General features: G+C 40.9%; 1 protein-coding gene across 2 annotated transcripts; it reads left to right on the forward strand.

Moving 5' to 3' along the window:
• The first annotated feature begins 7,089 nt into the window (after positions 1 to 7,089).
• LOC133932886 (holocytochrome c-type synthase) lies at positions 7,090 to 14,470 on the forward strand. Of its 2 annotated transcripts, XM_062379763.1 has the most exons (9): positions 7,153 to 7,208; positions 7,623 to 7,770; positions 8,395 to 8,513; positions 9,268 to 9,315; positions 9,667 to 9,800; positions 10,825 to 10,973; positions 11,957 to 12,076; positions 12,207 to 12,293; positions 13,108 to 14,470. In XM_062379763.1, the coding sequence occupies exons 3-9, from the start codon at positions 8,405 to 8,407 to the stop codon at positions 13,304 to 13,306; spliced, it is 846 nt and encodes a 281-aa protein (XP_062235747.1). In that variant the 5' UTR covers positions 7,153 to 7,208; positions 7,623 to 7,770; positions 8,395 to 8,404; the 3' UTR covers positions 13,307 to 14,470. The 2 variants fall into 2 exon arrangements, with proteins under 2 accessions (XP_062235746.1, XP_062235747.1); XM_062379762.1 differs by lacking the exon at positions 7,623 to 7,770 and having other exon boundaries at positions 7,090 to 7,208.
• The last annotated feature ends 13,226 nt before the right edge of the window (positions 14,471 to 27,696 follow it).

Raw genomic sequence — 27,696 nt, forward strand, 5'->3', positions numbered from 1 at the left:
GACTTCAAAATATGCTCCAGCCGATCGGTCCGGTCTACGACCACTGGGATGTGCGTCCTGGACGCCGCTGCAGATTTCGGTCTTGCTCCCGGGTCTCCTGCAGAGTCAGCCCCAGGGAGTGCCGTAACTCCACTTCTGGTCTCCATCTATACTCACTGAGAGCCGCTCGCGGTCACTGGATCCCACCACTGCCACCAAATGTTGAAGGTGGGATGTAAAGGAGTGGTTTGAGCGTGGTGGAAAAAACTCTCAGGGAGACTCAGCGATGAAGGTGAATAAAGGGAATTATTTATTATTCCATAATAAGGCCGACAAGGCAGAATTAACTTGAAAAATATATAAAAAAAAAAAGAGCAAGAAAAAACAAACACTTGCAAATAAAAAAAAAATAAAGCGGCACCTGGGCCCAATACAACACAAATACTAATATACTTCTCAGCGTAATACTTTCAAGGGGAGCTCTCAAACTTACGTCCTTCTCTTAGCTTCCCCCCTTGCAGACTGAACCGCCTGGCTTAAATGTCACCTAGCTCCACCCCACAATTGGAAGAGTCCAACATATCATCATACACAGGGGTGTCACAGGTAAGGCCATGCCAGAAGCTTTAATCAGCTTATCCCAAAAATCCTTATGTGTGCAAAACAAATTCACAACATATCTGTCATACCATTGCTCCCTGCAGGCATAGCCAAATAATAATATGCAGCATTAACAAAATAAAATAGTCCGCGGGTTCGCTTCCGGCTAACCCGGAAGTCGAACGCCTATTTACTTCCGCGTCGCGGGCTGCTCGCTTTCAACACAAACGAACAGAGACGCGACGCGGACCACGGTAAAACAACGCTGTGTAATATGCAATTAATGTGACCTTTTAAACTAAATAAACGGAACATTTATAACATAAGACATTGTGTGGAGTGGTGATTTTAACGGAAAACTGACGGGTACAAAGGTGTATAAACTGTAGCGGTGTACTTGGTGGAAGGAAGCTTTTGCACAGATGTTTGGATGGAAATGGATGGGTTAATAAACATGGTATGTGGCCACGGACAACAGACGTGCAACACGTAGTTAACATTTGTAGAGATACGTGTAAACGATGCAGCGTATCACTGCCGTGACGGTCGCCGAGCGCACCGTCACAATCCCTAATACACATGTTTTATGGATAGAAGTACAAGTCCCGAAAAGTGATTGAAGACCACTCATAACATCAATAGGTGTTAAATTCAGTGTACAAATTACAATTACAGGAGAAACAAAAAAACAATGCAGAAGTCAACTTTGCATTATGCACACTTGTACTGATACTCTGATGTTATACAGTTCCAGTATCATGATACAGAGGAGGTAACCTGCAGCATTCTTATGTTATTCAACCTGAACTAAGTTTGCTGCATTATGATAAAAATAACCTCCCATGAGTGTCTCTTACACCTGTGAGTATAAACTGTAGCGGTGTACTTGGTGGAAGGAAGCTTTTGCACAGATGTTTGGATGGAAATGGATGGGTTAATAAACATGGTATGTGGCCACGGACAACAGACGTGCAACACGTAGTTAACATTTGTAGAGATACGTGTAAACGATGCAGCGTATCACTGCCGTGACGGTCGCCGAGCGCACCGTCACAATCCCTAATACACATGTTTTATGGATAGAAGTACAAGTCCCGAAAAGTGATTGAAGACCACTCATAACATCAATAGGTGTTAAATTCAGTGTACAAATTACAATTACAGGAGAAACAAAAAAACAATGCAGAAGTCAACTTTGCATTATGCACACTTGTACTGATACTCTGATGTTATACAGTTCCAGTATCATGATACAGAGGAGGTAACCTGCAGCATTCTTATGTTATTCAACCTGAACTAAGTTTGCTGCATTATGATAAAAATAACCTCCCATGAGTGTCTCTTACACCTGTGAGTCCAGATTCTGTCATAGTGACAGTCTGTCGGCCTCTTTGCCCCCAAGGTTACAATCTGCATTTTTTCCTGGCGGCGGAAGTTGTTCTCATCGTCCTCCTCCCCTCTCATTATCTGTCACTCATCCTGACAAGCTGTCCACTGTGAAAGAGCCTCTCCTCTGAGGCTAGAGTAAGTGGCGGTTGTAAAGCTGTGCTCTGACTTCAGGATGGATGCAGATATCGACAGCAGCCAGCTTACATGTGGACAGCAGATGCACACCTGGTATATCTATACAAATTCAGGGATACGTGAACGTGGACACATTCTCACTGGAAAATGTAAAAAAGAATATAACCTATGTGAAAGCTAAAAGAAATAGGTCTAATGATTAGCAAGACTATATAATGGATTCAGTGGACATGTGACAGTCAACAGATAGCGTAAACGTTTCCCTTTGCTTGGAATATATCTCAAAGAAAAGCTCATCTGTGGCTTTACTAATAGAGCTTGATGTGGGACGCTGCAAAAGGATATGAGATAATTTGCATGTACTGCAATGCAAAAACTGTAACACAACACAATTAGTTCTTAGATAATAAGAACATTAATTTACGTTTAGAAAATGTCATTAGCAGCTACAATAAGTTATGTGGAGAAAAACATTTTAAAAAAGTTACAAAAAGTTTAAACCGATATAGGTTTGTTTATATGCAGTTATAGGTAAAGCCACTTTGCCAAAACATTTTTAAAACAAGAATTGTATAAGTTTATCACTGTGAGCATATTTAAAAGACAATTTGTGAAGATTTGTACCAGATCTTATTTTCCTGATTATAGTTTGAGTACATTTGAAAAACCGAAGGAGAGAAAAAAATTGATATTTGAAACAGATATTTGAAAATAAGCCTTGGATTGTTTCACTCAAGTAAACTTGGGAAAGGGAACTGCACAGTTCATAGCTTACATTCGTTATATCAAATCATCAGCATTGCTCTCATTGCTATTGACTCTCATAACCACAATCAAGCTCTCTATAGCCACTGCAGGCATTGTATTTTATTTTATCTGCGTTGCCGCAGTCTTTTGAAAACCTACATTGAGCGGTTGGATTCAAACTAAACTGTTATAGCCCACAGCTGAACACAAGATTTGGGAATTAGAAGGATTTGACATGGTAATATGAACACCATTTAGTTTGGATTGTAGCTATTAATCAGAAAAGTAACACTAATGACCCCATTGTCTTTCGGCAAAAATCCTGAATGTAAAGTGTTAGGCTTTCTCAGAGCAAGGAACCAATCGCAGACCAAGATGCCAAAAAATACTTCTTTAATTCAAAAAAAGAAAAACCAAGGATCCAAAAAGGCAAAAAATGACAAGAGCAAAAAACAGAAAAATCCAATTCAATAATTTGGCAAAACAGAGTTCCAAAAAGGGAAAATCAAAGAGGCTCAAAAATCAGGGAGTCAAAAATCAGGGAGTCAAAAATCATACCAGATAACAGAGCAAAAAAATGTCAGTATCCTGGCATGGCTTCTTCACAGTCAAAAATGATACAATCCGACGGGACGACAGAAAGACTGAGCTTAAATAGAAGGGGGAACAAAGACAAGACACAGGTGAACTAATCAGGCAAACACTCAGCGGGAAGCAGTAGAGGGCGGAGTCTCAGGACCATAACAAAACACACATGGCCTGACATCATAAACACAACAAGCACATGACAACATAAATAAACAGGGAGAAATACATGACATAACAAAACACAAGCAGGAGGCACAAGGGAAAATGTCTTAAATCACCGGGGTCTTAACAGTAAAGAGTATCTCATTTAGGGCAGATGTAGTCTTAATTAAAAGTTAAAAAGATGCATGCCCTTAATTTAGCTTGAGATACAAAAGTTTCCATTCCAGTGTCCAGTCTTGTGCAAATAATGTTGAATGGGACAGCTGAAATTTATATGCAGTCAAAATGAACATATAAATATGTCTCTTTCACTGAAGGGCTCTGAAAGGCCCGTCAGAGGAACAACATCCTCCAGTTGAGTTTCTCCAGGCAAAGCAGACGGGCCTGGGCTCTCATGTGTCTGATCAAAGCCAGAGAGAAGGGAAGGACAAACAGATACAAAGACAAACTGAGTGAAGGACACGTCTCAAAAACAGCGTACTGAAAAGAACACATTCATCATCATTTCGGTCCCAGCTGTGAACGCACTGGAATTAATCAGGAGTACAAAGCCATGAAGAATCAAAGTCTGTGATGCAGACCAAAGGAGGCCTGTTAACCCTCAACTAAATCCCACTGTGTTTACATGCTGGAGTCAAACAATGTGACATCTCCCAATACAGCTGAGCATTACGCAACATACAGTAGTTTGAATCCAAATGGGTTCAAACTTATTTTCTGTCGCTTACTGACATCAATCAACTTGGTTGCATGTGAGTGAGGACAACACACTACTGGAGAACAAACGGAACCCAAAACACTGTCACCCACATTATTGTCTAAGAGAAGCGAGACCAAGTAGTTGATTTCCAATAAACATGTACTGTAGGTTTCAGGTCGTGGATATGATGCCCAGAATCATATCCTGAGTCTAAAGATCAAGACCAATAAGTCAGGTGACTAGTGAAGACCAACAAGTGAGACAAGGCTCAAGTCAAGACCCTTAAGTCAGGTCCCAAGTCAAGACCAACACGTGAGACAAGGCCCAAGTCAAGACCATCATGTCAAGTCCCAAATCAAGACCAACATGTGAGTCAAGGCCCAAGTCAGGAACAACAAGTGAGACAAGGCTCAAGTCAAGACCCTTAAGTCAGGTCCCAAGTCAAGACCAACACGTGAGACAAGGCCCAAGTTAGGAACAACAAGTGAGTAAAGGCCGAAGTCAAGACCATCATGTCAAGTCCCAAGTCAAGACCAACAATTGAGACAAGGCCCAGGTCTAGAACAACAAGTGAGTAAAGTCCCAAGTCAAGACGAACGAGTGAGACAAAGCCCAAATCAAGATCACTGAATCAAGTCCTATTTGAAGTTTAATCTTAAGTCATTAGTTTATGACGTAAGTCCAAGTCGTGTTTTGAGTTCACACCTCTGCTCTTTGAAACCAACTTATTTTCAAAGATATAGGTCTTAGTCAATGTGGCCTCAAATTTTACTATATCCCTCCTGTTACATGTGCACATTGGTCCATTTGGTTTCCATGTGTATAAAATGTGCTTATATGCCTTCGAGCATGCTTCAAAATATTCAGAATGAAAGCAAATGTAGCAACACATAAGCAGATGGTGGTTGTATGTCTGAGTGAACACTATGTGTGGGGAGCGGTTGAGAGTAATTATAAAACTTTAACCATGATAGTATCGCAGTAATATGTATCAGCTGTGGGAAAATCACAGTCATGCAAGGAACCATGTGAATACACATTCACAAATACATATAATGAGCGATAGCCCAACCTTTACAAACCCAGGACACATGCACACACGCAAATGTTGTCTTATGTTGGCAAAGTGGCAACATTAGATACAAATCTCATTACTGGGATGCATAAGTGCTGGAGATCTGGAATGAATTAGCAAACTCTTCTGCCTCAATATGTTTAACATGAATGAACCTTTGTGACCAGCCAGTTTTTAATCAGTGAGACCGGTGTAAGGTTTCACATGCGTGTAATTTATTGCAATCCGGATGGTTACAGGGGTTTGGCAGGTGACCATAATGTTCAGCTAAAAGTATAGGGTCCTATCACATCCTAAACTGTTGCCTGCTAGAAGGAAGAAGTGTTCACATTTCACCATACTGTAGCTGAGATCCATTTATCATGAAAAATAAAACCCTTCAACTTTATGCAATCAGTTCATTGTTTACACTGACATGATCCCTTTCTACCATCGCACTTGGAGAGTTGTGGGATAGAGTTTGTGTTTTTCTCATTTCTCATTCTGGGCACTGCATGGTCTCACTTTCATTACGCATACAAACAGCTAATTGAGCCAAACCCAAATTAATATCACTTGGCATCCGTCGTTCTTCTGCAATCCCACTCTTAAAACGAGGAAAAAGACACAAATCTCTAACAGTATTGTCACACTTTAATGCTCAGAGCGTGGTGAACAACACAAAGGTTGGTTTTTAATATGAACACCGATGAGAAGCTGTTCTTCTGTTTATACATTTGGCTCCTTCCCCAAACCCTAACCCTCTGGTTTAGGCTTAGGGTTTCTAAGCCAAGTGTCAGAATCTTCTGATGACATCAGGCCAAGATTCATTCAGTTGCACAAGATACTCCATGATCAACGTTACATTGTATAAGATTCAATCATGATAAATCAAAGGGGAAATTAACATGATTACATTGCGCATGATCAAAACGTTACATTTCCCTTACACATCTAAGAAATGTCGCAATATGAAATCGTTTGTCAACACTCATAAGCACAAAAACACAAGATAGCAGTGTTATACAACTTACTGAATACTGCTCATTCCAAAATGCCACTGTCAACACTGGACTTCTTTACATCCTTGATACACCTACATGTTTGAAGTCGGATAATCCTTTGTCGAGAAAATCTAAATATAGACAAACAGAAATTCATTAAGGTTTCCATGGATGAATTTCTGAGAGGCTCTACTCTCTTTTCCATATTTCTTTAGTTCAGAAATTGGTCTTTGAGAATGCAAATGAAATATATTGGAGGCAGACAATGATAAATATTAGAAAGAATAATCCAATTCAAATCTGCATTTACAATTCAGACGAAGTGTCTAAAATGTACCATTACTAACAACAAAATCTTAAAATAAGGCTGGGTATTAGCACCATCGAGTGGTCATACTCTTGTACTACAGGATGTACTTAGTATTTTTTCTTTATAGATTTATATATAAAAATGTTTTCAATTCAACACAAGTTGATTGGTTAAGATAACTGAGGTCTGATTATTACTTGATAATGATAACTAGTTGTAGTTGTAGTGTACCCAAACCATTGGGTACACTACATTTTTTTTCTTTGTCAGATGAAATGAAATATTGAAGAAATGTGTCGCTTATATTGTGTTTCTATACAAACCAATACAGACATTACCACTCGGTCACTGTTTGTTACATCATTACACACGAGTGTACGTTATAAAATGTGTACGTTTCTCTCGTGTCTACGTGATGACGTGTTACTGTACGTAGGGCACGTGCGCAAGGTTGTGCAACTCCTTCAGTGAGAAGTCCTGCACGTTGACATTGGTGCAGTATCCTGAGAGAGGAACCTTCTGGGCTTACTTCGCTAACAGGTCAGCTACATCTCTCCCGTCTGGTATTTATCTCTGTGGTTTATTTAATGAGACACACTTGGCTTCCTGCGTGTGCCATTAGTGTGCCCTGTTTAAGCTTTAGAATAAAGAGCAAAGAAGGCAGTCATCATATTAGCCATCGTTAGCATAGCCGCTAGCTAGCGTGGCTAACGCTTACTGGGAGTAATTGGTGCTAAGCCAGGTCAGCACCGTTTATTTAAAACACATTATTTTTGGACACACAGCCACACACACTCCTCAGCTGTAATGTGTTGTGCTCTAAAGGTCTAGACACAGGTTGTGTAAGTCCTGTACGTGCAGTAGCTCTGAAGCTGTGATGTTCACGTTTGCCGTGAGGTTATTCAAGGATAACTTCAGACAGGATGTACAATGTCAACCTCTCCCTGTCTGCAGCTCCACCTGAGTGTGTTCGTGTTGGCTACAGGAGCTCACTTGAGACATCCACTTTCTCCTCACACCCTCAATCAAACGCTGTTAACTGCCCTCCTGCTGGTTTGTTCATTTTGCTGATCTGGACTAAATCCGTAGTCATTTGTGACAGGTTCGTCGCTTCCTAATAAAAGTACATGCTTACAACTGAGAGGTCATTTTTAAAGGTTAATTGTTTAAGATTGAGATGGAAGGGAGCTATTGGCAGATACTGAATATACAATATTCATAGGGATGTTTTCAGTAGTGGGTGATTATCTTAGTTGTTCGAATGTCTGTCTTCTTTAACCCAGAATAGACCATGTTTAAATAGTTAGGGCCACCATGTGTTTTTTTTTACTGTAGTAAAAACTGGACAAACTTAACACCTTTTTAGTTTTTATGACTAATGTTTTGAATAGTCAGCTTCCTTCAACATGCAATCACCACTAAATCCTACACACTGAACCTACAAGTAGTCTTGAACATTGCTGTGGTTTATTTATGACGGGGTGTTCTTGTACATGCTTTTCTGTGTTTCCTGTCCCTCCATTTCATTACCCTGATCTGTGTCTGACTGAACACCCTGGCTACAGGACTGAAGAGGAATGATCAGTTTATATCATTCAACTCAAAATTGTAGGGGTTCATTGTCTTCTGTAGCTCCCATCTTCAAACTAGTTCGCCACACCAGTGCAGCTGACTTCAAGATCCCTTTTTACTTGTGACTGATGTATTTTGTTTTGTTTCCTTACAGAGAGTGCAGGATGGGAGCCTCCATGTCTACACATGCTGCTCCTACAGTGATGGCAGAGGCTATGACGGCTGCCCCCCCGCAAGGCTGCCCCATGCACAAAGAAGCTGAGCCTGCCACAGGTAGAACATAACTCATTTTACTAATGTCTTTCTGCCTGTCTTTGGAACGTATATATAGTGTTATCTTATCATCCTCACACTTTGCATGTCTATTGTAAATTGCCCAAGTAAGTGAAGTGCGAGCTGGATGAAATATGGACACGTGATAAGTCAATATTATAAAAAATTACGTAAATAGTTGACCAGTGCCCTGTTGCGGTCAGTAGAGGTGAAACAGAAGGTCTGTGGGCGGAGTTTAAAATGTCTTGTCAGCAACCAGTTCTGTCATGGCAACAACATTCATAAAATCACTACTTCTTTAACAAGTTGTCTTCAAATTAAATGCACAACATTGTTTTAGAGGCAACAATGCTTTTTATTGTGCTGAATCAGTGCTTTTAATATGAAAAGTTGAAGAACTTTGGTCTGAAGATTGTGTGGCCTGCTTAACAAAGCTCTGAAATAGTTAACATGCAATAATTGAAAGTAGTTAAGCAAATCATCAAAACATATGAATAAACTTCACTTTGCACTATAGACTTTTCATGAAAAGCCCTGCACACAAGGTCCTGCACTCAAAAAATTAAAGACAGTATATTGTGGAACTGTTGTAGAAAGACCCACTAATCACCAGTAATCATTCTGAAGTAGTTCTGGATTTTTTACCACATGCCAAGAAAACAAACATATTTAGAACGGGTACTGACTTCACTGGTATAAAACAATTTTAATAATGATTATATTTTGTTAACATACTGTCATTTTTCTTTCGTAGTTTCTCCACCTCCGGGTTGCCCCATGCATCAAGCTCAACCTGTCACAGGTAGGTTTACAACCCTCAGGGTCATGGCACAATCCCATAGATACTAAAGCTACTACATGTTAGGTTTCTCTGCCACTGACCACAGTCTGTTCCTGTTAGTGAGTGGTGTTGACCAGTGTTATAGGTTGTGGTTCACCCTCTGAGCAGTGCTACTGCGTCAGAGCAGACTAGATGCTACAGTAACTCACTGTCTTTAGTATCATTTCACAAGTTAAGGGGATTTTCCCTCCTCAACTGAATTGTTTTAGCATTTTCCTGTATCTGGGTCGCTGTGCTGTAGAAATTATTAAAAAAGCTGTGGGTTAGTATTGTTCTCATTATGGCTCAATCATGTGTTTGTGTCTTCTGTAGCCTCTCCTCCGCCCGAGTGTCCGATGCACAAAGCAGAAGCAGGTCCCGCCCACCAGGAGCGCGCCTATGAGTTTGTGGAGTGTCCAATGAAAGCTGCAGCAGCCATGAACAGTGACATCGACCCAGCAAATATGGTAATTTCACCAATTAAGTGTAGGAATATAAGGGGGGGGCTGACTGGCTGACTGGCTGGCTTGCTGTAGGGGGAAAAGGCACAAAAAGTTGAAAGTCAGTCAGCAATACTTATGTTGCTTTCAGACACACACTGAACTCTGGAGAACCTCCAGAGGTTCTGTGACAAAGACAAACTCCAAAGAAAGCCTGTGCCCAATTCTGTGAACATCTGCCAGAGAAAATGTCTGTGCTGTATATATGTGGAGTTGAAGCTGGATTTTGAGTGAATTTCAATTTGGACGGGATTAATGGTTCAGTGCGTTAGATTTAGGTGAAAGGAATCTATTGGCAGAAAGTGATTTATAAAATGATATTACTCAGTTTTTCCAAGTGTGTGATGATTGTAAATCTAAATTGTGTAAATGGTTGTTTTCCTAACTCTAGAATTTACCCTTTATATTTAAATAAATTATACTCTATTGAGGCTGCAATGTTTTATACAGTAGCCCAGACTGGACAAACAAAACATAATTTAAATGTTTATGAATGTTTATGACAACTAAAGGCTACCACAGGCTGTCTTTCATGTTTGGAAGGGGAGGATGAGGTACAATCAGCTGCAACATGCAACTTCAACACTGGATGGCACTAAATTCTACAAACTGAACTTTTCACAAAATATGAAGCAAACTTATAATGAAGTAAAGGTTGGTGCAAGGTAATGGTTATAGAATAGCGACACTGTTTTTTTTACTATGCACTTCTACCTACCAGCGTTTGCAAAAACGTTCTTTCCTGAAACTATCCGACGGTTATATTGGTTGGGGAGATGGCAGACGGAGGAAAAATAATAACTGTGAAAAACTACTCGGTAAAAGATGAAAGACTTATCTGCTGGGACAAGTTTGGCTTTGGTCCCAGTTGTCACAATGAACCGGCTGACTACTGAGAGAGCCCCTTTGAAAGTCTGATCGGTCAGTCAAGCAATCATCATGGTCATTTGTGTGTCGCTGATTTTTTTTTTCCCTTCCTTTTTGTCTACAGATGCCTCCTCCGAACCAAACCCCAGCTCCGGACCAGCCCTTCGACCTTTCAATCGCGAGACAGGAGTCCAACATACCCCGTCACGGTGCAGAGAAGAACTGGGTCTACCCATCTGCACAGATGTTCTGGAATGCTATGCTGCGAAAGGGGTCAGTTCTTACTCAATAGGTTTCAATATAAAGCTTTTGCTGTTTTTCAGACAGAAGGGAAAAAAGAAAAATGCAGAAGAAAATATTTTCATGATAAAGTCTGAACAATATGATCATTTAATTTAGTCTCATCGGCCACAAATCTTACCTTCAAACTTAAACCACCGTCTCATGGTTACAAAGACAAAATAATATCGGGTGGTTTTCATCCAGATAGTCTCCAACCTGCATGATCACAAATAAAAAGTGAATGCTCAGCTGTTTTCAGACACAAGCTCCGGAGAATCTCTCCACAATTGGTTTCAGAATTGGTTGTCAAAGTCAAATATGCAGAGCAATAAGGCGAGGGTTGGCGCAGCATGCAGGAGTGAGAACATAACCAAAATATTCTGCTGAGGAGATCACATGTTCCACAACAGAGTCAGTCCATATCACCAAAAGCTCTTTCCAAGCAGACATCTTCATTAATGTTTTCTTCTTGTGTGGCTCCTTATTTTTTATCCTGAGATGTCCATATTCTTTTTATTTTTGTTGTCAGTTTTGGTCTACATTGCGTGTTAGAAATGTCATCAACGCGCCTGCCTGCTCAGTCGCAGTGAATCTTCCAGAAAATCTCCCGCGCTCATGTTTTACCAGGAGGCTGGTACGAGAACGTTCGCAGCCTCCGACGCAGACGATGTGCATTCTCATATACAGCCCCTCCAGATAATTTCAAGAGATCAAGTCTGAAAGAAGCTATTAAGTCATTGCAAAATAAACTGACAGGTGCACACATGAAAGATGAATGTAGCAGAAACGTCTGTCTGAATCCAGGAGACAAATCTGCTGTAAACAGCTTTGGGTTTTCAAGAATGAAAATGCTGTACTTTCAAAAACCCTTTTGCTGCACATGATTACAATGTAATGCTGATGTAGACGGAGCGGTTGGTGTTGAAGGATTAAAGGGTTCTTAACTTGGTTTTACATCTGTTTCTGTGCTGCAGTTGGCGCTGGCGTGAGGACGACCTCGCTCCTGTTGACATGAACAACATCATTAAAATCCACAACCGAAACAATGAGCAGGCCTGGGAAGAGATCCTTAGATGGGAGGCTATGCATGCAAGGTGAGTCATGAAACAATAACATACAAATCAGAAGTAAACAGCCTGGTCTTGATTTGATCTGCCTCTTCATCAAAGTATTGGAGTAAATAGTATCTATCTGATGAGTGTTTGGTCTCGACTGTTCTCCCAGTGAATGTCCATGTGGGCCGACTTTGAAGAGGTTTGGTGGGAAAGCCAAAGAGTACTCTCCCAGAGCTCGCATCCGCCACTGGATGGGGTGAGTGTTATCTACTTTCATTTTAGTTTACAACCTAGATTTTTGCCCCAAATTTGCAACACATGATTTTCTCTGTATGCTTTTATATTGTAATCACAAGAATACATTGAAGTTGCTTTATTTGGTGGCGAAAAGTATGAGAGAGGAAAAACGTCAGACCACAACTTCTGTCATTGTTGAGACCCTGAGTCGTGCAGCTGTGTGACATTAGAGAAATATTAGAAGCAGCTGATGCCTCACATCAAACCTACTAAGCTGAAGAAGCATAATGAAACGAAGATGTTAATTTCACCTCGGTCTCATGTCCAACGACTGCAGCTGCGTCATCGATCCGTCACATCTGCGTCATTGTTGGAAGCATTTCACATGTGTAGCTGCTTCAAGTGGCCACAATTCCAGATTAGATTAAAGCTGGTTTGCTGACATGTCTTTGTTGCAGGCAGACTGTAATTCATTGGTTTTTGATACCTTTTATTTTATTTTGTATCAATAAAATGAAATAAGCGCACAGTTTACAAGGCAATGTTATTTAACATTAAAATCTGTACTTGAAAAGGGAAGCAAACACCCTTCAGTAAACATCAACCACAGTAATCTAGCTAAAATATTAACAGGGGCCACAGGAAAGAGGAGAAACAGGTTTGCAGTTAGTTTGGTGTAATATTCTTAGGAATTTCCTCCCACCGACTCAGCCCACACACCCCTTCAACCCTCAAAGGATAAGTGATGGATGGATACCCTTTTTAACTGTTGATCTTATAAATCTTATATCAATCAATTAATCAATTTCTGTTACCTCTATCCTCACCGTCAGCTACGAGCTGCCTTTTGACCGGCATGACTGGATTGTTGACCGCTGTGGGAAGGAGGTGCGCTATGTCATCGACTACTATGATGGGGAAATCAACAAAGAAAACTACCAGTTCTCAATCCTGGATGTTCGCCCTGCCTATGACTCTTTAGGTGCCGTCTGGGACCGCATGAAGGTGGCCTGGTGGCGCTGGACCTCTTAAAGAAACACACAAAAACACACACTCAAAGACTGTGATCTGTATCCTCATTCAAGCTCTGTCCGACATGTGTGGTGCTGTGAAAAGAAACAAAGAAGACCGGATAGTTTTTGCAGGAGCTCACTCAGTTTGTCCTACATACATGAAGCTTTGTCTGTTAATCATATTGATTTTTGTGGAGAATACAACAACACCCTTTTGCTACAGGTCACATGATGCTTCACACTGCTTCTGAGATTCTAAGATACTTTGATTTTTACTACATCATAGGAGATCTGCTTAGTCTGTGGAAACAGTTTAATATCCTCTGTGACTCTGGAGGAGCTTTATCAAGTCTGAGAAAATAAGATTTATCACAAACAAAGAAACCAGAAATTTCAATCCCACTGCGTTTTCAAATTCACAGCATAGGAATTTGATTTGAAAAGTTTATATTGTTCATTTTAAATTAATTCTTTATAGTAGGCATGCAAATTGTCGTCTTTGCAAAAAAGTTCCTCTATTGGGACAGATGGAGAGAATCACTTTGAGACGACATTGTCGACCAGAATATCCTGTTGATGGAAATGTTATACAAATGTACGTTAACAGAATAGACATACAGATCCCTTATGCTTATATTTTTATTCTTGCAGAAAAAGTCCTCAAATGCACCTCATAGATGACAGTAGCTTGTTTAGGGGTTAACTTAGCAGTCATCTGACCAGATAATATACTGTATTATTATGTTCTTGTAGTGTTCAAATCAAATATTACTTTCCTATTTGGGGGTTGACACCTCCTGGAGTCCACAGCAACACACCTGCCAAGTCTGATGTTGATCATATGAACGGTTATTGGGGTTGTCTAGAATTTTTAGCTGAATTCTACTGCAACAATATCAGCAATTTCTACAGTGCTGCCCCAATTCTACAGAAGGGGATTAGGGCCACTTGAAAACTTTCTTTGGAAAAAGAAAAGATCAAAATTTCTTTTGGCCCTGATCCTCAAATAGAATACCCTGTCTCAGCTCTGGTGTCTCATTTTGTTGTGCTAATATTCATAATTTTATTTATTGTATGATAAATACGTATAGATTTGTGTGCAGAATCTTGAAGTTTCTGTTCCCAGAAAATGTTATTGTTCTGGTGGTCAACTATAAATAAATCTGGTTTTCCCCCTGAATGATATTGTCTGTCGTGGAGTCTTATTTGAATTCTTCAATGTAGTCCATGAGGCGTCAGGGATGAGTTCAGGACTCTTGTCTGTCAACTTCTACACCAGCTGTGTTTTTATGGCGCTGACAGTTGCACTTGGTAATGTCATAAAGAAACAGGCTGTTGTCTAACACATTAAATAGTATACAATTTATTTTTGTTAGATCTTAGGAATCTAGTCTAAATTTATTTTAGCACCATCTGCTGGACTAAATTCAGTCTGACATAAAAACTGATTTGTCAGATCCCAGAACTGTTAGTTTTCAGCCTGTCCTGTCAGTGCCTGCTGGTATGATGTGAGGCCTATCTCAAAGGTCAAACAGTTTGATTGAGAGGGGTCTGACCATGTGATGCTTTGTAAGTCAATTACAATTTTAAAAGTCAATCCTACAAATGACTGGAAGCCAATGGAGACTAAACTAAAAGTGCTGTACTGTGAGGTTTACTTCTAGTTTTTAATTAAAGTCTGGACCACTTGGAGCAATGGAGTCGTGAGGATATCCATTGATGACCTTTTTCCAAATCTATGGGGCTGAAGGGTCAGATCTTTTGCAGTGCAGTTTCAAATGTGAACACAAGAGGGAAGTGTTTCACTATAATTTAAATTTTCTAATGTTTTTTGAGGAACTGAACTAGTTAAATATAGCCCCAGAAAACCTTGCTATATAAACAGTCTTAGTAATACCTTCCTGCACTTGCAGCAGGCCTATTGGTAGCCTAATCTAAGGAGTAATTTGCTCTAGTCTTTCTTAGAAAGCTCATAGCTCCAAGAGCTAGCCTTCTAGCTAGCTAACTTCTTCCAACTGCAGCTAGCCCTTTTCTCCTTTACACCTACCTTTGAAATCTTCAATCATCCACCGTGTTGCAACAAATAAAACACCAGCACTTGAATACTATTCTGTGCATTGTGTAGATTGTGTACTGTTCGTTTTGTTACGAACCATTGCCTAGCACAGCCTTATTCATTATTCGTGTGCAAGTAGCTCACAGCCACACATACAAACATTACATTACATTACATTTTACAAACACACTCACAAGACCACAACGTTGCAATTAGAACTTTATTAACATCACACACACTGTATCAGCAAACAAACACAACTATGGACAAGTTTCTGATTCGCAAAAGTCCAACTACCCCTAACCAGTGTCGTCGCCAGGCACTAAACTTGACCTCGCCTCCGGCGATTGGACAAGTGTGTTTGTTGATCCAGGATTTGAAAAGGAATAATTAGACACTTATACATGAAGTTCTGGAAATTGAACATTTATTGTATTCAATGAAATACTTACAGAGAGTCTCTGGGGAAACATAGATATCTCAACACCAGCTTTGGGGGGGGCCAGCTTGCAAAAGTTAGAGAACCCCTGCCCTACATAGAAGACTTAACAAAAACAAAAGCCAAAAGCAGCTCACTATTCAGAGTGATGATCTACTTTCTGTTACTGCCATGCACTGAAACCCAGGGAAACTGGACATTCTCTGGAGGCGGCCTTTGTAGAGGAAATTCACAAATGACAACGCAGCAAAAGAAAGTAGCAGCGCAAGGGGAAACTATACTAAGACTAGAAATATGAAAGGAAATATAGAGATAGAGATAAAACAATGTAAACACAAGGCAGTTAAAAAAAAGGTGCAATACAGAGATGGGGATCAGAGTTGTGTTCATGTGAATTTGTCCATTGTTTATGATATGGGAGAGCGCGGCCTAGGGGATAGAGCGGATGCCGGTTCGAATCCCACTCTATCCCATCTGCATGCATAAGTGTCCTTGGCAAGATACTGAACCCCTAAAAATGGCCCCTCATAAATGCTGAGTGCTCTAAAAATATAAGTCGCTTTGGACAAAAGTGTCAGCTAAATGACATGTAATGTAATATATTTTGTGCAAAATGTGCAGCAGTTATTTCCTGAGATATGGTTTTCATAATCTGGCTGTAGGTTCTGTGGCGTTGTGCAGTCTAATGGCTGATGGCACAAAGATGCCCGGCAAGCGCATGGAGGCACATGGCTGGATGAGTCTGTGGCTGGACGTGCTCCTGAGCTGCGTCCGCTCAGCAGAGATGGGATGAGAGGGGTTGTCCATGATGGCGTTTGGTTTTGTCCTCTCATCCCCATTACACTCACTGCTCACACCGTCCAGTTCCATCCCCACCAAGGAGCTTGCCTTCTTCACCGGTTTGTTCAGTTTCCAGCACATCACAGCAAAGACCATGACACCGGCCACTAGATAGATAGATAGATGGATACTTCATTAATCCCGAGGGAAATTCAGAACACTACAGACTGGTAGAACATATGTAGCAGTCCAGAGCGCATGTTAAAAAGACCTGGACCTACTCAGGAAGAACATCCTGCTCTGTCCCTCCCTGGAGAGGACCTCAGTGTTGTCTGACCAGCAGTTTATCGTTCAGATGCCCCCCCAGATGCAAGTAAGTATTCATCATCTCCACCCCCTCCAAATTAATCACAACTGGGGTGGGGGATCTCCTTCTGCTTGCAACGTATATAATAGCTCACAAAAATGAATAGAGAAAATCATTAAAACTATCTTATTTTCTGATGGAGAAATCCAAAGTGAAGCACGTCAACACCACATATTTACTGATGCTGATATAAGCCTTTATTTTCATGTTGCTACTGCGGCTGCAGACACATCCTCTTGTTATAATGCATTAGCCCGTATTTATTGAAAGGCTTTTTATTCTTAACCATCCACTTAAGTACCTGGAATAGATTTTTTCCACCATGGATGATTGGAAAATGCCTTACTCTCTAAAAGAACCTTTGGCTCTTTACTTTGCCTCCACCCATCTTCTTTATTTCAACTTCAAGTAATTGTTTTACTTCTGTCCTCAGAAGCCTTTAGACAACATCAGAAAATATATATAAAAAAAGCAGCAGCACTGAGCTGCTGCTTTTTTTTTATCTCTATCTATATTTTATATATATCTAAACCCAAAGTGCATATATGGCTACATTGAATTTCTGATCAGCTGTGGGTTATTCATGTAGGTGGATAGAGCAAGAGCTTGAAGCACAGTGAGGGTGGTGAATTGAAACATGTCTAGTGGCTGCTGCATTGCATTCTGGTCTATTCATGTTTTATTGTTTCAGTGAATCAGATCTCTCCGCTTTTTGATTGATGGAGGCCTGCCTGTATGATTGTTGAACGACAGCGCAGGAGGAAAACATCTCTTTTTAAACGAAAGGGGAGCCGACTACTGACATTTACGGTCCATGTTGAAGGCAACATGTCGTTTCAACGTGACGTCTCATCGGCTATAATTGGCCAGTCAAACTTGGAAATAAGAGCAGATCGGATCTGGATCATACGAGTGCACTTGCTCTTTTGCAAGGAGTTCTCCTTTAAATATATGACTGTGTGGGTCGACCACTGATCCGGTCTATGTTGCCTGATATAATGTGTGCATGTTGATTTCCCAAGTCCTTTAGAGAGGCCAGATAGCTGCACAGCACACAGCAGATGTCCAAACCGCCCCTGGCATTCTTTGTGAAAGTCGGATATTTTATCATATCTGCTCTCCGCAGTCTCCATTTCCATACCAAAGAGGAGCCTCTCTCGCACCCTGTCTGCCAACAGCCACCCCCTACCCACCCATTACCCAGCTTGGACCACATGTCCACTCACCATCAGTCCCGGGAGTCGTCTGGTTAGAAAGGGAGGCTGCTCTCTCTGCCATTTTACATGGAGATGACGGTTTGCTACTTTGTCAGATAACGATGCAATCATTCAAATGTCTTTGTGTGTGGGAGTTTGGCCCCGATGTCAATTCTCAAATGTTTCTTCTTAAGCTATTAGTTCATCTCTGTATCATTTTGAAACAGGCTGGAATGAAGGGGACTAGATATTTGATTTTACTCTAACCCCAGGTATTATAATTTGGTTTAAATAAAGCTACGGAAAAAATGAATTGTCCATCAAGCCAAATGTATATACAAAAATAATGGAATGTGTTAAAATATGTATTACCAGTAAATAGAATATGATGCATCAAAACAGCTACATGACACACTGATTGAATCCCCTTCAGTTAAAAAAAGATATAGGCTATTTGCAAGCATCCAGGTCTAATATGTTGTAGTCACATGATACTAATCTTGATAAAGCGTCAGTGGACATCTCATCATTACATTTAAATAGACAAGATGATGATCATCATCTAGGCTATTTTCAACGGACATAAGTGCCCACTGACAAAAGATAACAGATATATAACATGACTTCAAATAGACAGACTTCTGCTCACACATCGACCCTGTCCACTTTATGGTATGATTACATTTACTGCATGACAGCTAAAGAGTTCACCCTCTAACTGACGCCTGAAACATTTGCAAAGATGAGAACGATCAGAAGTGTTGTTTAACATATCCACCAAAAATGCCTGCGGTAGTAAAATAAGCCCATGAGGATTTATGTTTGAGAGGCCAGGGAACCTGCTGCGTGCTACTGCTAACAGGGGATATTTGACTGCAGTAACAATGGGAAGTTTAGTGAGCTTGCATACTCTCTCTCTCTCTCTCTCTCTCTCTCTCTCTCTCTCTCTCTCTCTCTCTCTCTGTGTCTCTCTCTGTCTCTCTCTTTCAGCATCCTTAAGCCAAGTACAGAAATATCATCTGTAATATACAGTATATACACTGTGTGCTGATTGATAAGAGGCTGACACCTGATTCATGAGGATAATTGGTGAAGGCATATGAAGGCTTGTTTCCCAGACAGTATAGGGATGTGGGCTACTTTAGGCAACGATGCTGCACTTGTGGCCCAAACAAAATGGATTTGAGCCTAAAGTTGCCCATTTGAAAAATAGCAAATTTGGCCCGATGACCCCAAATCAAGTGTCGGCCTTTTTTGGCAGAAATGCAGTCCTCTAGGCAAGTTGTCATCTGGATGTGAACCAAAGTGGCCGATGTGAAAAATTTTGAATCTGGCCGAAAAAGCACAAAACTAGTTCAAGCCACGTTTGGTTGACATGCGATATTGATATGGCTTATTTGTGCCCAAGTACTCCACCTGCTCCTCTGTTGAGGTGTTTTTGCTTGAGCTACACTCCGACACCACGACATCTACCCTTCTGCCGAGGGACCCAGGACCAGACGGCCTTGCTTTTGAGGAAAAAGTCAATCATACATTCAGATATATACTATTGGTTCCATCCTTGTGCTGGACTTAGATTCAGCTCACAAGCTCAAGGGGGAACATTCCTTGCACAATATGATCAGAGAGGCGGACGAAGCTCATTATTGTCTGGCCCTTTGCTCATTAAATGCACTTAGGGAGAGAAAAAAACAGTGGCATGAAGCTCTGGGGGAACAAATTCTCCAAAGAATACTGTACAGTGAACTCACAGGATGAATTTGGTGGGCTAATTGGTTTCCACTGAGGAAAGAGCTTGTCAGGTTTTTTATTTTTTATTAGGGGAGGAAAGTTTAGTTGAGAAAAGTTCTTTTTAACAAACAAAGATGTAATCTGAACATTTCATGAACATACTGTTATAACTGGTGTACGTTAGTAAAGCCCCAGCATAATGTTGTTCTGCACAGATCTCCTCCACCACCTTGCCACCTCCTTAGCCTCATGAAGTTTCATGCCCTGTGGCCATATTTTGCCATGAAAGTAAACTCTTCTGCATTAAAGCTCTGCAACAAAGGCCAAGAGAATCTGTTATTGTTTAATTGATGCTTCCTCCTGAAGTGCCTCGAGGCGTCCTGTTGGTTTTTCTTCGAGCAGCTATGGAGTGGGACCCAACACATCACAGTGAATGCTGAAGGTGGAGAGAGCAGGTACATTATTAAGGAGCAGCTGGGTTTGACAGCAGGGCTGCTGGGAGGACGGCTCTGTCAGCTCTGATGCTGCCAGTCTCCATCTATCTCAGTCTGATAACACAGAGGCTTTAACTCTTTTCTTCTTCATCCTAATCGAACGCCAAGCAAGACCAGAGTCCCACACCAATGACAAGACAACTTCAAGACCAATCAAAAAGTAGCATTCACCCTCGTGCTTGAAAGCCCAGACATGAATTATAGAAGGAGTCAGGGTAACATGAGGTAAAGGCTGACGTCCAAACACAGCGGCGAACAGAGTTAACGCAGCAGTGATAGAAGAGGGCTAAAAGAGATGGAGCACTGGATGAAATAGAAGTCGACAGCTCGGACGGAGCCGAGAGCTTCATCACACGTCTCCTCAGGGATGTAATCAGTCCTTCTACAATTTGGCGATCAGCGCTTATCACACTACCGGGAGCCATGACCCACCGACTTTTACGGTGTGGTTGACTGGCAAATGGAGAGATAGGTCCAGTCGGCCTGCCAATGTCTTTTAATGAGCGCACCGATAAACAGCGAGGAAGAGGGTCGGAGCGGAGCCCCTTTATAATTACTTCTCCAATGATCACCCTATTTCACCCTGTATACCAGATCAATAGTACAAGACATGGCCCTGATGACTTCCAAAGTCACTTAATCTCACTTGATACTCGCTTCACTGAGGGAGGAGGGGAGGGGGGGCCTGAATACACAGGGGAATTCCTGAATGGAGGGGGGGGGGTTAAGGAAAGAGGAGCACAAGTCCCCGGTTTGCTACAATTTCTCTCTGGAAAATCTGTTTCTCATGTGCAGTGGATAAGAGCCAATGAGGACTGTGCACCCATCATGCAGTATGACGTCATGCAAGACCTTTTTCATTGACCTCCCATTTTTTATTTTAGTTAATTCATGTAGAGGAAAAATCTTTATTGCCAACTAATATATTTCAATTAGTTATTATTTATTTCAATTAGGAGTTTTTTATATTACACACACATTATTGTGATGTCTGTTCTCATAGCACCAGGAGCAGCTTTAAATGTGATACAGGAATGAATCATCAACAGCAGATCATTTAAACTTCGTTATCACAAATTTAAGGGACTATTTTGATCAGAAGGTGAATTTTACTCTTCAAGAATTGGTTTACCATGTACTGCCAGAATACATAGAAAGATGCTATAAACATGTGAAAGGCAGCATTCAATACAGAGACAGTTCACTTCATGTGGTAGTCGTAAACATAGTAATTAGAAAGCAATGTTCCTGTGAACAATACAAGTAATGAAGCACACTGTATACAACCCACCTCCACACACAGACACTCACATACACACACACAAACACACACACACACACACACACACACACACACACACACACACACACACACACACACACACACACAAACACACAGGCCTATTCATGAATGTACTTTATTTTTCTTCATATTCCAATTTGTTGTCACTCTGACCCCTATTCTCCACCTATGCATGCATGATGAGCGAGCCATTCACTCTGTGCCCATTCACATCACTGTTAGCCATTGTTTCTGCTCAACAAGGAAACACTTGTCTGGCAAACACTACTTACATCCTTGATTAGGAGGAGAAGCAATGAAAGAAATAGAGTGCGCAGTGGGTAACCCCCCCACCTCCCGCCTCGGTGTGTGGACGACTGACGGTGTGTGCACACATATGGATCTTAACATTGTTTAGAGTCTAGACAATGGGTCCAAATTAAACACACAGCCCTGCACAAATTGACGATAGGTGTCAGCTACATCATGAGTACGATTTTCTATTACTGGAGCTGCATGGTTGCATGTGGATATTTAAATTGGAGGCGCAACAATTCACCTGGATCCTGGGATCTAATTTGATTTGATCTAGATAGTCGGAGGAGAGGAATCAATAAACATCCTCCTGACATTGCGATGTAATGAAAATAGGCTAAATAAATATGCCAACTTATTTAAATATGATATATATTTTACTGTAAGGTCATCATCTGACAAATGTTTTTGTATTAATGATTGCCTTCTCACATGAGTAGGTGTGGATACCAGTCATGTGCTGTAATGATGATACTCTTTTCAGGTAATGGACTAAGGGGCATGAGTGGAAGTTCAATCAACAAATGAATCAATCAAAGTATTCATACAAAAAGAAAACGTCTGACAGAGATGAAGGGAGCAGCAATGACAGAGGTATTGTTAGAAATAACAGAATATGTGAGTATAGGCATATTCTATATACAGTATAAGCAGTGTAGTTGTAGACATAGTCCACAATCAGCTGCCATCATGATCCACGACGTGGCTGTGACTCTGGATCTGAAACGATAAAGCACAAGGACAATCTAGACCAATAGCAGCATAACTAAGAGCAGGTCAGAGACAAGCCTGAACCAGCTCCAACTACAAGCTTTACCAGAGAGGGTGTCTGCCTCATGAACTGAAAAAAAGCAATAGAACAACAGATTAAAAACATCGTAGTGCAAAGATCAATAGAAGATAAATCAAAGGCTTAAAAGAAAATGAACAGATTAAATGCAGTAAAAGATTAAATTAAAATGAATGAAATGAAATAATGATGTCATTAACAGAATGGGGACAGACTCTGGCTTAATTAAAAGCTAGATAAAAACAGGCAGTCGTCTCACTGAGGAGCTTGATGTGAAGATGATGCAAGTGACCTACAGAATGTGGAATCAGGAGATCAGTGATACACTGAGGGGTTTAGTTTGAAGAACTTTTAATTTTGAAATCTCTAGGATGATAAAAAACATGATAATAACTTAGGAAACTAATCATGACAATAGCTCGTACATGTTTTGGTCTTGAGCTGACAATGGGCAACAGAACAATCATAACAATATGGTGCACCAACCAACAAGCTCCATTCGTACTGTTTTGTCGGTCTAACATAACACATCTGTTATATTTATACACATGTGTGAGAGACCTTTGAGTCAGTTTCAATATTTCCTTTGCTTCCACTGTTTGTGCTAATCCAACTCTAAATTGATATAGTTTACTGCCAATTTGCAACGAAAACCATAATTGGAAAGACATGCCTAGATTATTAGCTTACTATAATAAACACAAAATATAGCAACTGTTACATAATCAATGTTTTTATTGATGTTTTATTGTTGTGTTTTATTTGTGAAGTCAAATCAAAGTTCTTAAGTAAACACTACAGCTGCTTTCACGCAAATTAACATAAATGTCAGAGGGAGACGTTCAGTTTCTAAGGACTTTATCCGCCTGGCCTCCCTGTAAAAAGTCAGTTGAAATCCCGCAGAAGTCGATACACAGGAGGGGGGGATTCACCGGAAGCCAATGGGGGGGTTGATGACGCTTCTTAAGACCTAATTATAGTCCTGCGACTGCAACCGCGGAAGGCCACGCAGCTGCATCGACGGATCCGTTTTGGTTTATGCTTCCTAAACGTGTTGCGCGTGTTGCAACGCAATTCACCGCCTGGTTACACTGGAGTAACTTTTTTTTTCGAAAACAAAACACACAAAGAAGAGCAGCTTCTTCTTCGTCGAATGTTTATTTACATCGCCATTCCGGGCTCCTCATAGCCTATTTCTGGCGGACAAACGGGCCAGTCAGTGACAGGTTATACAAGTGGTCATACTTTCGGATCTCTTCTGCCAAGTGCTCTTCTATTTGGCCATATTTGTTTTTCTAAATCTTCCGTGATTTCCGCGTATTGTGGGGCATGAAACCGGAAACTAGACTCCGGACGGGATGTAGTCAGCCAACCAATCACAAGCCTTGCGGGCTGCGTGAGGCTCGCGTCGTTTTGTCGTATAGTAAGAAAAATTGGCGGACGCACGCAAACCGCCATAGGGCTCGAAAGGGGCGTGTTGCGTGTCTTGCGTGCATGCGTGCGTCCGTGCAACACAAGTATAATTTGGCCTTAATAACCCGCGACAGATGCGAAAATGAAAAAGAAAAAGAAAAGAAACAAAATACCTCCAGGTGAAAAGGTGGTCACAGACACTAAGAAGACAGCGACATATGTCGAGAGAGTTTTTGGGGATAAGCGCTGACGACTGGATTGGGTGCTGCAAACAAAAACACGTGATCTACCCAGCGGAGTTAATCAGTCACTTCCTGTCTTTGTCCACTGCATCCAGCTGCTCCACTTCTCACCTTTGTTGCTGTTGTGAACGTGTCTCTGCAGAAAACCTCACATTGCATTGTGCATGTTCGAAAGGTGAACTCTGGGTAAACGCTTTAGACAATGCTCCAGATTTTACTCTTTTTTTTTTAATTCTACCAAGCAACAGCACCCTCTGCAGTCATATCTGGTGATTTCTTCTGTTGGGCTTCAACTGAAGCAATTGAGTGGTTTTCATGGAGGGAAAAAACTAAGTCTATCAATTAGTTAAATGTGTCATCCAACTCACTGAACTGAAACACAAAGGGAGTGTGGATTTTATCCATAATCCTCAACTAGGTCCTGGCGAAATATTGGAGATAATTGGACACAATTGAGCAGCGACTTTCAGTCTTTTCTCACACAGGAAATCTCATCAAAGTTACATAGTACAAGTACAGGTTTTCAGGGTGAAAATGGAAGTGACACCATTCTTTTTATTGCAAGTCAGTGTCCCGGTAGCGCCGTCACCCCAAGATAGGGGTGGAGGGCGCTATCTGGCACTGAAAACGAGAAAAAAAAGCAGCACTGAAGAAGCAGGAGTAGATGAAATAAATTGCATTTTATACACAAAAAGGTTCCACAACAGAAAGACAAAAATGCAATAGAATAAATATCATTTTAGAGAAAGAAAATTAGCACAAAAATAGAAAACAGTGATTCTACAGAATCTAATTTATCATCAAAAGTCAAATAATGATCAAATGAATAAATTCTTTAATATCGGTAGACATTTCACAGTCCCACAAACAGAGGCCGCTATTTTTAAGGTCAGGGAAAGATTGTGGGTTACATACTGAAAAGATTAACACTGACACCGAATACAAGACCGTATATATATATATATAGTCCGTATTGACTGGAAACTGCTTCATAAGCCAGGCAGCGATTGCTCTTTCTTCATATGTATTTGACATTCTTTTTAGGTTTGCCAGCCCCATAAAATATGTATATGTACAAATGCACAGTACACCATTGAATGCATGCAAACAAGCAAAGTGCATTTTCCTATGCAAACACCTAACCAGCCACAGGGTAACATAACACATCCTTCACAAATTTCATTCAGACCACCTCCCTTTTATCTTGTTACACTAGACCACTGCCCAATCAGGGGGCAATATCTTTAGAAAGGGTTCTTCAAAGGACACAGTTCAATACCAGCTCCCAATTCAGTTCAACTTTACACACTGCAAACGTTCCATGTTCCACCAATCAAGATGGCATTTGTCCTTCAGAGTGCTTCAGCACACTAGAGGAACTGGCAAAGGCTCTTGCCTAGTATGCTAATCAAATTCTAACGATTTAGTATTCCCCGCTGCTGCTTGAGGGATTTTTTCCAAGATTAAAAAAGAAAAAGAAACCAGGATTGTGCCCCCACACCTGATTTGCTGAAAACTTTAAACACCTAATCAAATCCTGCATCACCTGATGCAGCATCTCCAGCACGCTCCAAGTATTAATTCCACTAATACAGAGGGATGGCAGAATATCATGGGTGGATATTGGAAAATAATTTCTTGCTTGGTTATTCATTGTGGAATTCATTAAAATCCAATTTTGTGAAATTGAAATAAAAACAGCCATTTGCTGTGATAGACTGGCACGCTACACCAGCAAATATGTGAGTGTGTGTGTGTGTGTGTGTGGGGGGGGGGACATGAATATGTTAATAATAGAAGATGGAGGAAATGAAGGGGGGAGGAGGGGAGGACAGAACAAAATAAAGGGTGAAACAATAAACAAAAAATGTTTCTCATTTGCATTTCATAAAGTAGTGGGCTGATCATAGCTGTTTCTGCCATCTGTGCAATGCATTCTGGGATAGGTGTAAGACTTATGAATGGTGTTATAGTGCATCTTTGAGAAGTAACCGTGCCTCCCCCGTCTTGTACAGAGAGCACCACCGGCAGACACCTGTTTCTATTAGGCCTTAATGTTAGCTACCACCTCCCCACATTAGCCGCTGTACTCTCGTAATTGCAGTGACAGTGGGACTGCATTAGCTCATTAGCATGCTGGGCCACGCGCTCCGGAATAAAAGCAGAGAAACACAAAACCCTGCTGTAATTAAGCCAGAATGGTTGTTTCGTGACAAAAATGCACAGCCTTGCAATTAAATCAAAGAGCGAGGCTGTACTTGTCGGAGATTACTGTTTCAACCAAATCACTACTGATATTTTTCAGTCTAGGGTGTCTAATGATAATGCTAAAACATATGATCTAAAAATATGGTGATGTTAAAATAATGCAAATACTAAGTGTCTCCACAGATATACTTGACAGATCATCAATGTTTACAGCAATAACAAATAAAAGGAATCCTCATACGGCGAGTGGCCTCCAAATCGACCCCCCCTTCAACGAGACTCTGAGACTCAGTAATACCATTATCAGCTTTACAGAGGATTCAATTAATGTCATTTCTGGTTTTGCAGATTGTTTTATATGTCTGTTGACATGAAGGTTTTATGATATTCACAGCCACTAGAGGTCGCACTAGCACTAGCATCTCAGACAAAAACCCAAGCACCTTTCGAGTTGGTGTTGCAGTCTATGGATGACAGTGTTCCATAAACACACACCCAGAGACACAACTGAAAAGAGTCCACCTGTGAAACAGATGTGGTAAAATAGATGCATCGGGTCTCGTCCAGATGTTGGTGCTCCCGTCAGTGTTGGAGTATGGACCTTGAACACAAAAACCTGAACATGCTCTGGGGCCAAACCCAAGAAGAAAGAAGCTGGGATTTCTTCATTCCCTGCATGGGACGGCACACAGTACGGATCAAATGTATCATAGTAAGATCAGGATCAAGTTGATTATATTTATAGCATACTGTAAACGTGAAAGTTGCATTAGCACATGTCTGTAAATCCCTGAACCCAATGACAAAAAGTAAACACATCATTCTCATCAGTAAACTGTGCAAGTTGTTCTACCATTTCATTCAAATAGCACTAATCCACCACAGCAGATTCAACAAACGTCCCCACAGTTGGCTGCAGCCTTTCTGGATGTTAATAAAAACACCTCTATGGCGCTCATCTGCCAGTTATCAAATTAAACTAACCTCATTTTAGATAAATGGTTGGCATTGGCTGACCCTCTCTCAGGACAGATGGAAATCTATTTTAACGGGACAGAGCCAGACCCTGGGCAGACTGACATCATTGGTTTTAAAA

This window comes from Platichthys flesus, chromosome 21 (genome assembly GCF_949316205.1).
Source record: "Platichthys flesus chromosome 21, fPlaFle2.1, whole genome shotgun sequence".
Classification (NCBI taxonomy): domain Eukaryota; kingdom Metazoa; phylum Chordata; class Actinopteri; order Pleuronectiformes; family Pleuronectidae; genus Platichthys; species Platichthys flesus.